Here is a 15,142-nt window from a genome sequence, read left to right as displayed (position 1 = left end):
ATAGAGACATGTTTCATGTTCAGGTCTGTTTGTTCATATAAGGTGCCAACTAACACCACATTGACATCAGCCTTCTATTTTTGATTGCAGAGAGATGTGTATGGTCTTCATTATTATGACTGCCAGGCAGTGCTTAGTAAAACATTACATAATCATCTATAATTGAGGAATTTATCAGGTAAAAATACCAAGATATGTGTTACAGGTTCACCAAAGATATGATTTACTTATGTCTCTGGTACCTGAAAAGTTAGTTTTTTGGGCTACTGCTCCAACCTTAGTGTCAATATATGACTTAATGACTTTAAAATGTGTTCAGTTCCACTCTGCCAATGCAGTAGTGGCAGCAGGGCTTAAGAGTGCATCACATAAATCAGCTGACAGTTTAGTCTATATTAGTCCACAAGCTAAGTTGAATTATGGTTAAACAGGAGTCACTTCCATTAATTAGCAGTAGGACACATACTCACACAGAACATGGAAACAGTAAACTGTATGTTGTGTGTCAATATACAGTAATCAGTAACAATCTCTGGTTTTGACCAGCAACTGTTGTGCACCTATTTGGCCAAGTTGCACTGATTTGAAAATGCTGCCAAATAATGCAGAGAGTAATCAATCTTCTTAGTTTGATTGATAACTGGTTAACACCGTGACAAGTATTGCATTTGACCCATACTTGTAGACAAACTCACAAACAGAGGTGGCATGTGTGTCATTATGTGCTGTGCAACTATAATTTGATGTGCGTCAGTGCAGAGATATTCTGTCAGACATTTTATTGTGTGAGGAAATTACATGTGACAGACAATCCACTGCACTCTAGTCTCACCAGTGCTGTTAGTTAGTTCTTTCCCCAGTAAGCTCCAACCTGGAGGCAGCACAAGATGGTGGAGGGCCAGCGCCAGGCTCTCATCCAGACGTTCACACTCCTGCAGAGGAATCTGACACTCATCCAGCAGCAGTGCCCCATCGAGGCCATCCGCCCGGCCTGCCGTGCTCACCTGTGTGCAGGGTGATTACAAAGATGAGTCAAGTTAGGGTGAGCTGAAGGTTAGTCTACTGGAAGAACTCGCTTTAAGACACTTAGCCTAAGAGCATTAACCACATGCCTAAAATGTAAGATGTGAATGCAAGAAGACACATCCACGTGCATCCATCAGTGTTAAGCTTCATTAGGGGCGGTGCTGTGTTGACAAATCCTATTCAGATTTTTTTTTTTAAGTGAAGTTTGAGTGCCCAGTTGAATTATCTTGTCCTCCTCTTAGTCCTAGGCAAAGACGATTCTACATAAAATATCTATGGGATAATAAATTGTGCTGTAAGAATACATGAATTGAATAACCAAAACTGTGAGGCATCAAGCCTTGTCAGAGAAAGAACAATAACATGACAATCTCTTGTCTTACTGTCACTTTGCCCACATTGCTGTATCACTTGTCACCAATTGTAAGCGCTTTTCTCCTGCTCTGTGACAAACACGTCTGTTTGGCTATTTGACTGCTCACATGGACGAGTCTTGTCTTGTTGCTCACCAGGAACTGGGCCATGTCAAAAGCCAAATCCTGGACAAAGCTGAATCGATACTCGGCCAAGGGGGCTACACGACCCAGACAGGGCTTTAGGTCCTCGATGGTCTCGGGGACACCTTGGCTGACTGAACACAAGGTGACCAACACCACCTCGCAACAGTCATGAGCTATAAGACAACACACGGAAGGAAAAAAAAAATTCATACTGGGATCAGTAGGCTACTTTTAAAAGGTTTTTCACAATACTACATACATATTGGGTCTGTGCTATCAGTAAACACTGGTAGACATAACAGCAGAATTTTAAAAGGATTTAACATGTGTCAAATACTGTAGGTGGTGCTGCCTTCACAAAGGTCCATTAGAGGTAAAAGGGAAGCTGCAAGGCATTGTGGGTGGGTAGCCTACCGGGACAAAGTGCCTCCAAGGTATCATGACTGCTCCTTAGGGTGCTGGTTAGATGCCTCTGTGTGCTGCCAGCAAACAGCAGGAAGTAGTCCACGCCCTCCTCATCTGCAGCCAGCTCTTCATCAGCAAGCTGCACCGTGATAACACACCGCCCCTGCAGAGAGAGAGAGAGAGAGAGAGAGAGAGAGAGAGAGAGAGAGAGAGAGAGAGAGAGGGTTAGAAAAGAAAAGGGTACCAAGAAAGAAGGGGAAAAATATATTTAGAGAGTGAGAGTGTTCATAAATTTCGTCAAGGGAAAAGTGGAGGAAACAACTGATTAAAGTAAATCTGACTGTGTGGCAGGATTTTCTTTTTCAAAACATCAAAAATATGATATATTTATATTCCATATCTAATATCTTCCATTCATTGATTTGCCAATATACAGCACTTTTCCTGATGAGAAGTTTAACCTCTGTGATAGAAGCTAATTTTCTATCATGCCTTAATTAACACATATTTCAGGCAAACAATAAATACATTTTAATTTTAATAAATGTGTTATTGCATGGATAATGCATTTTCATTACAATTACCAGAACACATTTGGAGCTAGTCAGGGACGCATACATTATGTCAACTACACAAAAATGCTTGACAACACAAATGCATCCCTTACATAATTTAATACAACCTAGATAGTGTGTATGGCACAAAAAGCCTAACCCTAACCCACAACAAGCCCCACAACACTCAGACAATTAAATCCATGACTTAGGCTAAAATTACTAATTCTAATCCAACTCATCTTCTAGTGCACGTTCATCAGTCTCCCATAGATAAAATCAAAAGTGATCAGGAGAGTTAAATCCAATCACGGTCACTTTAGAAGCATTTAAGACAAGTGCTGATGCCAGATGTGAACTACAATCCTTCCCCCATCTTCATAGATCTAGTTACAGATTGGATATATCTGGATGCCAAATCTTAACAGGGCCACAGTGTAAAACTCTGTGTGGAGGCTGTCAGTTTGGTCAGCACCACCCTTGATTACAACAATTACACGAAATGCCTCAAAGTTAATGTGGTATTGATTTATTGATGTGAAAATGCTACTCATCCCATCATTAACAAACAAACACGGAGGCAGCAAACAGCGCTGAAACATGGAGCAGCAGCTTGATTTTCTGCCGACTCAGTGAGCGAGCATCGTCAGCCTAGGGCCACAGAGGAGGAGGAGGAAGAGGAGGAGGATGAAACAATTTTACAAATGGAGGACGGCAACATGATTAACAGCTCCTGTTTTAGTGCTTTTTATAAACTGCTTTTTAAGCCTTGTACATGCATGGAACATTAATGAAGGGTTACACTCTTCTCCAGAGCCCTACTCCAGTTACTGCAGCAGTTAAATGAGTAATAACAATTGTTCCCTAGCAACTAAACAGTGGTTATTGAGTGTACCAATTCACTTTCCACAGCCATGTGTTCACGTTTGGTGCAAAAAACCAAAAGCAGACACATTTGTTGTGTATAGGGCTGGGAAGGAGCGACTCTGCATTTATAGAGATTGGACAACTGCATTATTTCTTCTTGGCAACACCAAAAACACAAGTGGAAGAAGTGCACTAATTAGATGGATTAAACAGCGTGGTTGTCTGGTCTCACATAAGCTGCAACCATAAGCATGTCCAGCTGACTAGCTTGCTGTTAGTGACCAAGTCTTCCTAAAACAATTCCTAATTGTAACAAGATTTACCAAAACTTTGGAGCGGTAAATTTGCAAACATTTTAATTGTAAACTGCAGTGCAACAAGTTACTAAGTAGTCTTGTTACAGTGGTTACTAAGGGAAACAGGCTTTGCAGTCAATTTTAAGTGATTTTAGAGACCTAATGCAACCTAAAATCAAATGATCTGTACCTCTCTTCTCAGCTATACTGTGCTTATTAGATAATATCATGTATCTTGCTAATGTTAAGAGCTGTCCTCGATTGAAGAAATTCTTAGTTGACTAACATTCATACAATTTTCTCAACTAAGCTATTAGTTGATTTAATCAACAGATGTGTAAAACTGAGTTCCTCCACAAAGAATCATGCAATAGCAACACTTTAAATCTTTTGTGCATCAAAGAACGGCTAAGAGGACTCCTAGAAATAAGTCGTTCACAGCATAACAAAATTACTAAATCGAGAAAAGAAATCTAGGCGGGCAGCCTAGATTTCTAGGCAGCCCTACTAATGACCAAATAGTTTCAAATTACAGTTACGCAGTCTATTGTTCAGTCTGCTTTTTTTCTAAAATGGACAATTGGCTATGTTGTAGCTGGATTGTTGTGGACAATGGAGTTGTGTCATCTGAGGACAGACTGAGGAAGAGGAGAAGCAACAAAAAAAGAGGGATATTGTTCAAAATGAGCTGTTTTCCACTGGGGGACAGCAGCTTGTTGACACCGAGGGGTGATAATGGGACATTTTATCCCACTAACTCTGACCAGTGTTGCAATCTTTTCACCAGGCCGTTAACATGAACAGCCTGACTTGGTGGCCAGTGAAGGCCGGTGTCAAGGAGAGCTTAACAGTCAGGGTTAAAGATGCTTCCTCCTTCTCTTATAAAGTTGTAGTCTCGGGGCCTTGTTCTATAGAGGGGGGTGGTCAGCAGGTTGTCAGCAGTTAGGTTATCCAGCAGTTTTGGGGAAAAATGTGTTCAATGGCAACTACATATCCCTGAGGCCACAGGAAGTTTCTCTTCCTGACCTTCTGAGAGCCGGGACTGAATACATTGGCTTGTAGCAGGAAGGAAGCAGGCTTTGCTATGCACAGAGGGTCTCCGCTTCAACAAGCAGAGCAGGAGCACTGGCATAAATGAGTTGTAGATGGGTGGAAGCCAGCAGGCATGACATTCTCTCCATTAAAAATGCATCTCTTATCCCCAGCCTCAGATTGGAAATTAGGGTTTGCTGATACTGAACACATTGGTACGTCAGTGGATTTGTGGGTTTGCACTCCATGTGTGAATGAAAACGTTTTTCATGCAAAAGTAAGTTAAACATTCCCACTATGAACAAAAGGAAAGCAAATGAGAAATGGTTTTCTAGGCTGGTGGCAAATCACCTTAATCACAATATCAACCTGCTGCATCTGGCACATTAGTTGCTAAAATGATTTTTAATGGCTCGACAGCAGTGTCCCATTTTGTCTAAATTAATATTCATCCATCTTAAAAAAACATCATAAGCTTCAGATTTTTTAAACTGAAGTAAAACCACGTCTACAGTACATAATGCGTTTTCACTCTCCTTCTGTTACTTTCAACCTCCTCAGGTATGATTGCTTGTAATGGATCTGCTATCTATGAATTCAAACTTATCTGAATAAAAAGTTTGAGAGTAGAGCGCAGAATATAATATCAACTAAATATGATCGTTGTCCGTCATTTTGGAGGCAAATCCGTCGGCTGGGGGAGATGCAAAACATCTGCTGGGGTCTGCAGGAAGCACAGCTGCACACAGTGACCTTTGTAAAGCATACAAACAAGCACACACACAAACCAAAAGTACAGCTAATGACAATAAGTCTAATAATAACAACAACAATAACTAAAATGCTGAATGGAACATTTTTCTCCTGGTTTTAAAGCTGTGTGACATGCACAAATGAATGTCTTTCAGCCCCATTGTATGACTGCGCTCTCTGCTGGTAATAAGTACTTAAAAAAGGGACCTGCTGGGGTATTGACCTGCTAATCATGGCGCTTCAGCTGGAAACAGTCAACTATTAAGTGACATCAAAAGAACAGCTGGAGGCTATGAACCCAGCCCCTTCTTCTTTGATATGCATGTGTGAGAGTAGCCTTTTCCTCAAATCCTCCCACTTTATTCGATTTTTAGGCCTCCACGCATACTGTTAAAAATTCTCACCAAAGATGAGTTTTCTATGCAGTTTAAATTCATGTTCATCCCCCTGGCTGGACGTCTGACTATAGGAAGGACAATGTGGATGTTTGCTCCACTTTTGGTCCCACACTAATTGCCAAGACATCCTATGGCACTGCTTACATTTTCTCTGATCATTAATTACTGTTCTACCTTAGATCTATTTTGCTAGCTTTCACTCAGTCCTGCTGCATTGAAACTGCTATAATACAAAAATATACAATGGACAAGACGTCACATTTCATGTTCCGTAAAGAGCTGTCGTGGTTTATGACTGCATTTGCCGGACAGTGTGATTCAGCCTTGCTGGCATTCAAAAAAACTGAATATTACATGTCATTTAGCTGAAGCTTTTATCCAAAGCGACTTACAGTTGCTGTATACATATTACATACATACATACATACATACATACAGAACTGACAGAGCATTTACTAATCAAGCTACACAGATCCTCCAATTTTATAAAAGGCTGCTGACATCTAGAGCATCCTTCATCCCTCTTGCAGTACAGCTGCAGACCATCACATAGCAGAGAAGTCACAGGATCAGATTCCTCAACTGCTTTTGTGTCCACAGTCATGTGTCCTGTGTTAGAGACGTAACCTCTACCTGTTCATCTAATTGTAAGCCAGTCTGGAAAACACTGTCTGCTAAATGCCAAGAATGTAAATAGCATGTTTCCTCACAGTCAGACCAGCAGCAAGGACGGGCTCTCTGTTACTGAAAGAGAACTTAGCTTCTACAAGTCATCCTCTGCCCAACAAATCAACAAATCCTATGACCCCTGCTATTCCTTCTAATTTCTCTCTGAAACAAACTCATTTCTTTACCCATCACGTCCTCATTAAAAGTCTTTGCAATTTGCAAGAATGCCAAGTTCTTGACTTCCTTATTGTTGCGGCTGTAAGAAGTCCGAGGGACTAAACGCTGAGAGATGCACACACCTGTGACGCACTCTTGATTGTATTGCAAATGATTTTATTGTTCTTCGTTTTCCATATGTACAATACACTGAACATTGCTGTTACCTTATGTAATTGTAAACTGGTGCGTAGAAATCTTTGCATGTGCTGCGCGGTGCGTCCACCTCTCAGCGTTTAGTCCCTCGCGGCAGCACTCTTTCGGACGGCTTACAGCCGCAACATTAGTCAACAAAAGTGTTCGCTCCCAGCTTCACCCCCTCTCCGTCAAAGCCCAAAGAACCCAGGTGCACAGGTGAGGCAACAAATATATCACTTCCGCTCAAACCGTCATGAAAACACCCATCACCTACAATATTAGCGCATAACACAATAATCAATAAGTGAGACCATATACAACATAATGTGGCTCCTACACTTATTTCTGATTGTTTTTACAGTTGATGTTTTTACAGTTGGTTCAATCAAACTGGAAGGCAGAGTATTTTTAGGAGGTACCCTTACAGGCCAACTACTTAACCCCTATCTAGCTGAGAATTGCTGTGAGAAGTGTCTAAGACCTGATGTCTAATGAGGCTTTACTGCCCGCCTGGTTCCACTGAACAGTCGGACTGTAAATCACAGATAAGGTTGTCCGGGTCGATGATGTGTGAGCCACTCGAGTCTTTAGAGACCCACACACAAACACACACATTTCTGACTTATCTCATTTCCTGTGTGCCTCGCTCACCTGCTAGTGATAGGGAGCCTGTGCAACAACTCAGAAAAAAACTCAGAGATGTATTCCACTCACACACATACCCCCTCATGTGTCAGATGATGCTGGTGCCATAATGGCAAACTTGTAAGGGTCAGCGGGTGCAAAAAGCTACAATGTTTGATAACCAAGAATACGAGCTACAGAGTAAATCTTTTAGTTTCTGAAGTAACCCTCACTTTGATGACACTTTAATTAGTGTCAAAGAATAAGAGGGGAGATTTAAAGCTGCTAAGATTGGTTGTCAAATTCTGCATACCCTCTGCACAGGGTAAGTCAGGAACTTCAGGAACAAGCAGCGCCTCCTCCCCCTGAACCACCTCACCTGGCTCCTGGTTCACATCCTGAATCAGACTTAAGTCATTCTGGAAAACCGTCCTCTCCCAGTTGGTCAGAAAGAGTTTGCAGATCCTCAACAAGTGTTGAGTTTGCAAAGGACACAAGTTTGCAAAGGATGTCAGAGATAACATGCTTCCATCTCAGATCCAGGTAAGTGGTTACAACATGCGTAGATAGATAGATGGATGGATAGATAGATAGATAGATAGATATTTATTGATTTAGTGGATAGAGATGGTAGATGCTGTATCAAAAAATCTTGAAAATCACGAAATAAATATTAATAAATAAATAAAAACCTTTTTTTATTGTTTTGTGCCCATAAGATTTCAGTGTCTGTTTGGATGACTTGAGCAGCCTGCATCCAAAGTCCAAGTGTCAGTCAAGCATTCCAGCGGCCCCAGACAACAAGTCATCACCCATTTTGATGTTTAACTGTGGACATCTTCAAATGCCAATATCAGTCAAACCCAACCGGAGAAATAGCTTCTTTGTCAGCTTGAGTGGGAATAGGGATACTTACATACAGTGGAGCTTGTTGTGGATTGAGTTTCATGTCCCTGGACACTGTAAAGACAAGAACAAATCAGAGGTTATAGCTTTATGGTATTTTTATTCTACAGTATAACAAGCTGTCAAATAATAGTACTTAATAAAGTTGATATGCGCTTGATGCTTATTTAGCTGCAGACATGAAGCAAACTAGCATTCATTTGAAGTCATGTTCCTGGATTCCTAATATTCGCAAGCCCAATAGTCATCCCTATTTTAGCTCTGTTAAATGTGGAAAAACGTGAAATGAGCCCATTTTGCTTTTTGTTAAAATGAAACACTAGAAATCAGGGCTTTAGTTTGGGTATTTCTATCACAAAATGCATGTAGATCAGCTCTCGCTGCATCCGAACATTGCTGCTGACAAGGTGACAGTTAAGCTCGACCCTGGCAGTAGTCCCAACACTCTGTGGGAGGTTAACAGAACATGAGCATGGAACAGACACACAAAGAATCACATGGGGGGAACACACACACACACTCATCATACCAAAACTGCAAAGTCTCTATTTGTGCTTATTAATTCATAAACAGCCACTAATGCTACAAACTATAAGCGCGTTCCTGTCTCCTCCGATCACCCATTAGTTTTTCACCAAGCAAACAAAAAAAGTAGGCTGAGCATGCGAAACACATTACTTTGCTTCTTTTATATGGGTTCATGCCGAGAAGATAGTTAGCAGGATTTAGCGGCTCATGTTCACGTTTGATTCCCTACTCCCAGTCTGGGACGCAGGCCTCAAAGCTGTTTTCTGGGCACAAGGTCAGAAGCTGCGGTGGTGTAATTACATCCAAAAAACATTTTACAGCTAGGGACTTTATAACGAGTGGATCAGAAACCTTTTCGTTTAACTTTCTTGAGAAAAATTGGCCTGCTTATAGGGGACTGGTAGGCTTTAAGAGCCTGTATTCTCCTCAGTTGTTGGAGAGATCATTTTCTTTTGTCTGTCGTTCGCTGGCACTAAAACAAGTCCTTGCTGCTGGCCTCAGTGGTCAGCAATGCATTAATCACATGAACCCCACAACGGGGGAAGACGCGACAAAAGGCCAGGACCAACTGAGTTTAACACAAAACACCAAAAGAGTCAATGTCGGACTTGACAGTGAGCTGAAGCGCAGCAAGACCAATTCCCCTTCTGCGTCCGATCCAAACATTTTGCTTCTTTTCTGTTGAATAAATAGGCTCGAGCTAGAACTAGGTGCATCAGGTAAGGGGATAATCAGTAGCTCTAATAATACTCTGGAGGCTAATCCTCTTGCCTTAAGTGCACTGGGCCAGGGACCAGCTTCTTCACAACATGTACAACTTTGATAAGACTCTCACACAATGTCCCTAACAGGCTCACTGGTTCTTTTATTAGTGGATATTTTGGCCATTTGTCATCTGCTGGTGCTCTCTCTATGACCCCTCCACAGTACATGAGCTGGCCTGGGTTTAGGTGCTTTACAGGCCAGATCAACATCACTGTTGCTGACATTTCATTTTACGTGACATCTTATTGACCACCAGCTAGCCCAACCCTTTGCACAATAAGTTGCTACATTCTCAGTTTGTATTGGTGAGGACAGAGTTGATAACATTTTATTATCCAAGAAAGGTTTTACAGCTCCACGCTGCTGTACATTCTCTGGGAATTCACACCTGGCAGCTGAAAACAACAGCTCAGTCTGCCACTGCAATGGTCACATCTTTGCTGTTGTTAAGGGAGGGGAAAGACCTTGTGATGCCCTGATTTTCCCAAACAGTCAAGGTAAAGTTTGCACCTGCATCGGACGAATATTTTGTCTTTAAGAAAAGGCTATTGGGGTGTTTAATGTGTCAATTTAAATGTATTACATTTACAGTTACAGCTACCACACATTTCCTATCGATACATATAGCCTATATACATAAAATCATTTTCAATGTTTAAATGGTTTTGAATGTTCCAAAACTAAAGCCAATAAAAATACAAGGACAAAATATTAAAAATTAGAGACTAAAATGTAGGTTCCCCTTTAATAATTCCTATTTGCAGCCTAAAAACCAGGCCTTGGTCTGGGACCAGGAGAGGAGGCCAGGAGAAAATGGAGCTGCAGTCTACGGGGGAGCCTTATCTCTTATGGCATTCACTGGCGCTCGGATATCAAAGTTTTGCTCTTGTAAATTTCCAACCAGCCACAACTTTTTATATATAGGGTTAGCATACAGTATACATTAATAGATTATTGCTTGTTAGGGGTGGCAGCTGTTAAAGTAAATCAAAGTTAAACAATGAGAGAAGAAATAGCTACCACTTGTGTGGTGCAGCCGACTTGGGTGTTAGTCCTCTGTTTTCATCACTACAGGAGACTCTTTCACTAGAAAAGGAGTCACCTGATTCCTCCTAGAGACAGACTTCTGAGAAAAAAATGAAGCTTTTTGTGACACAAAAGTACACAAGTTCCAGGCAGTTAACAAGACATGTTGGTGCTGTGGGTAATACCTGGACTTATAGGTCAAGTTACAGTGTACATGTCAGTAATGTCTGCTATAATTGTAAACCTGGAGAACATAGAGAAGACACCTACAACAACTGGTAGCTGCAACCTTCCTGCAACCAACACGGACAAAATATGTACGCCGGAATGGTTTTTGTGAAAGTGCTTTTAAAGTTGTTTCTCCGAGATCTTGGTGTGAGCTACAAAGTCACATTAAACTAGATTATTTTATTAGCATGGACGATTTTAAAAAGAAGATTAGCTCTTTGTGACCACTGAATGTACATGTCCTGTGACTGTTTGTTAACGTCCACTTTTTAGGCTACTGTCTTGGCCAGGACTCCCTTGTAAAAGACCTTCTACAGAAATACATTGTGCAAAGACTAAACACACACACACACACACACACACACACAAACGCACGTAAGGGATGCAGTGTTTAGAATGACCTTACTCATCATTAGGTTTCTAAGAATTACTAATCAGTAAAAGAGATTCTGAACCTCAGTGGGAATATTCCTGGTAAATAAAGGTCAAATTAAAAAATTTGAAACCAACCTTTTGAACAAGTGATGTGAAAAACACAAAATCCTACAAATACAATGTTCTTCACATTCTTCTTAAAATAAAAATAAAAGAAAAAAATTAAATAAAAATATGTCCAATCATTGTAATTCAGGAAAAGACCTTGTATCCAAACCAAACTCTGTTTCCTTCTCTGGTAACACAAGAACCTTGAGAATCCCCTAAACTCACCCTACGGCCACCCGACACCTACTTATAGAGATTAAAAACCCATTAACTCCACCTAAAACAGTGGGTGCAGTCAGCCTTCAGCAGAGCTCCTTAAGAGTTTCTATTATGACACAACCTGCTTTTGAAATGCTGATAAAATGGAATTTCATTCCTCTGCAGCAGGAAGGCCGCAAAGAACCAGCAACATAAAAGTGCACCGCCCTGACACAAATGAACCAATAAATCAAGACACAAAAGCCCCTCAATGCTGGGATAAGACTGGTAATACGCCGAGTCAGGGTTGAGAATGGACCCGTTATGGCTTCCCCAGGTCCCATGGCAATCAAAATAAGCCATAATTTCCATGTGACTGCAGGGTGAATTGGAGGATGAACAGGATTAGCTTCTCATTGTATTAATCAGACTACACCCCAATCAACAGCTGAGGGTTCAACAACACAACCACATGCAAAGTGCACTCTAAGACTTCAGTCTATAACCTAAAGATTTCCATTTTACCTGCAGCGCTGTCTGTGAATGGGTTGCTTTGGTCTGTAAAAAGGTCCGTCTTGGGGAGAGAGATGCTAGTTCTCCATTACACATGATTTAACAATCCTCCCTGGATAGCGGGGCATCCGATGTTAATTTCACAGTCAGGTAAACACCTGACTGTACAACGTCCAATATAAGCCACACTCCAGTTAGATGAATGGGTGGATTTATGACAGACCTGTTTGTGAAAAAACATAAAAAAGGTGCCTATGTAGTTTTCTTGTAAACAAAAGTTTTCTTTACATGCTGTCCTTGCTGGCACATCACTGCATTTCTTGGCATGTTGCCGGCACCTGCAGATCAGTGGGAAAACAGATGTGAAACCATTGGAAGGAATGTATATTGCAATGTGCATGCAGTGTGCATCCCAATGCTAGAAGCTAAACAAAGAGGGACCTGCCCAAAAACTGCTTCATAGCACTAATCTGGGTCCAATGGTCCCTGGGGAACAAGATGGTGATTTTTAGTTTTCATAATTGTAAATACTGAACATTAAGGTTTCCATTGTTCAAGAGAGCCAAGGGTTTAATAAAAACAAACAAATTGATGTACTCATGCTTCATACTCATACTTTAAGTAAACATTCAGTTTGTTTTTTTCGTTCGTACCTCTACTAAGAATGGCTTCTTTGGCACCATCCTTCCAAAAGGTAAAGTTTTTTTAAATCTGCCAGATCAAAGACAATTTACTAAAACTGGGATCACAGTATAACACGCCGGCGAACAATGGGTTGATGTTAAGAACAGTGAACAGTGGGTACAGATCAGAGATGACTGAAGACCCGTGATGGCATCAACAGAATCTTTTCTGCCAGCCCCAGTCCCTCACAGACTTCCTGCAGGCACATATTCCTGCCCAAAGGCCACAGCTCTTTAAACTACTAACACAAATACATGTGCTAAGTGCAAGTCAGCTTTCTTTAGTTGCTAGGAGACCATTAAATATTTCAAAACCAAACCACTTCTGGAAATAAAAGCAGGTTGAATGATCCAAAGATGCTAACCTAACTGTGCCCTACAACCATGATCTACGTGGCCATGTGAAGCATAGCATCGCACTTTTTGTCATCTACAGGCTCAGTATCACACGTACATTGGCTGCAAACTTATCTACACCGAGAAAACGGCATCAATATTGGGAAGTAAAGTTGTTGAATATTTAACACTGGGTCTCATTGTACTTGCTTCATTTGCCTGGAAATCGACTAGACATTTTGTTAACATGCATTTTCAACCAGCCCAGCTATCATGTCAGTCCTGGAAATCAAAGTCAGCGGCCTGGAGCTTAGAGAAGTCAAAACCACCCACTTCTTGATAAGGTAGAAAGAAAAAGAAAATAACACTTTACCTCAACAACTGCCGTTGAGCAATATATAATAATAAATTAAGCAATATATAATAATAATAATATATAATGAGAGTGTACTGATCAACTGCAAGGTTTAAATTTTAACATCTACTGCTGAAAAAGGCGCAGGGGTCATCAAACCTTTCCTGAATAAATAGTGCCGAGAGTACAGAAAGTGGAAGCTGTGCAGTATGTACTGTATGCAGAGTAGCTGCTTGAAATCAAAACAGTTCACTTTGTTTAAACTCAACGTACATAACTGCCAGTCTACAACTTTACATCAGTGTTTTATTACCTGGAAGCTAAATACTGTGGTCGTTCTGGTTCAAAAACCTCCCATTGGCCATTAATTAACTTGAAGAATGTCACTACAGATTCATGTTGTGTGGACAACAGTTACCTAAGGCTGCTTTTTCATTACGTTTTTTTAAATTAGGCTGTGTATAGAGAGCTGCAGTCGAGGACATGGAAACACATGTAAAGAGGGGGGAAAGCCCAATGTAGACCTGAGGTGTCATCTAACACCAGGGCTCAATGATGACAACAGAGACAGGACTTAAGTCTCAGAGAGGGGCTGGACGGAGTTGGTACCTCACCTACGCAGGCCTAGTAATTATTCTTATGTCAGATTGGATTCGGAAGTGCAGGAAGTCGGGGTGGATGTAAAACCAAATGAAACTCCACCTTTTTTTGGACAGAGAGGCTGGTTTGCCTTTCTGTCCAAATATGAGTGTCATTCCAAACAAGACTATTTTTGTCTCTAGCTAGTTTCTTACATAGTACACTGGCAATCAAAGGCTTTAAATGAGGCACACCGGGGGAGGATTACGGCTCTGTGTGGATCAGTTGGGTTTGACGTTTGTTTAACCACTCATGCTTTCTCCCCTGGTTAACCACTAGTTACTGGCCAACCACTACAACTCCAACTCCACTCCCCTATAGCACAAAACCCTAGAGAGAGCAAAGTGCGTCTGCTCTGTGTGATTCTTTTTACGGTTCACTATCAGCCCCGTTTTTCTGGGGAAGGGCTAATTTAGTCAGAGCTACGTCACCTCCTTAACAACGACACCACAGTAACTCGGACACCCAACGTTGACTACTATTTAGATAGTCACGGCTGTTTGATTTAATCAAATCTAGCTATTGTCTCTATGGACAGATACGAGGCCATCGTGGTGATGTGACCTCAACCTACCACACAAAAGCTGCCTCTGTGCAGAGACTGCACACAAACGCTGGCTGAATACACACGGCTGGGGGATGAAAGGTCTCCTCAGTGTTTGGTGACAGTTATTACCCTCTCCACTGAAACTAAATACCTGTGGGCCCAGATAGCATTATCTCATTGAGAGGCACACTGGGGGCCGGCCTGGGCCTTGATCAGCGCTCCTACCTAGGTTTAATGGCACCTTTTCCCCGTGATTCCACACCGTAACGGCACAAGTTGCTCGGTCAATATTTATAAAAAGGTTTATTTCAACATTTTGGGAAATCTGCCTATTTGCTTGTTGATGAGAGTTAGATATCTGATCTTACTGATCTCTCTGTCATGTACACTCACCGGCCACTTTATTAGGTACACCTGTCCAACTGCTCGTTAACACTTAATTTCTAAGCAGCCAATC

The 15,142-nt window shown here is 41.3% G+C and overlaps 1 protein-coding gene across 1 annotated transcript in view; it reads right to left on the bottom strand.

Annotated features, from left to right (window-relative positions):
* Window positions 1–15,142, bottom strand: part of LOC117943440 (A-kinase anchor protein 13) — an 84,861-nt gene that overhangs the window by 67,168 nt on the left and 2,551 nt on the right. Inside the window, 4 exon segments of the mRNA XM_034869605.1 lie at window positions 833–1,004; window positions 1,536–1,699; window positions 1,941–2,094; window positions 8,395–8,438. Coding sequence (XP_034725496.1) covers window positions 833–1,004; window positions 1,536–1,699; window positions 1,941–2,094; window positions 8,395–8,427 — 523 coding nt within the window. The 5' untranslated portion in view covers window positions 8,428–8,438.

The sequence above is a fragment of the Etheostoma cragini genome, chromosome 1, assembly GCF_013103735.1.
Source record: "Etheostoma cragini isolate CJK2018 chromosome 1, CSU_Ecrag_1.0, whole genome shotgun sequence".
In the NCBI taxonomy this organism is placed as follows: domain Eukaryota; kingdom Metazoa; phylum Chordata; class Actinopteri; order Perciformes; family Percidae; genus Etheostoma; species Etheostoma cragini.
Note: the sequence above shows the minus strand (reverse complement) of the source record. Positions and strands in the feature narration are given on the sequence as shown.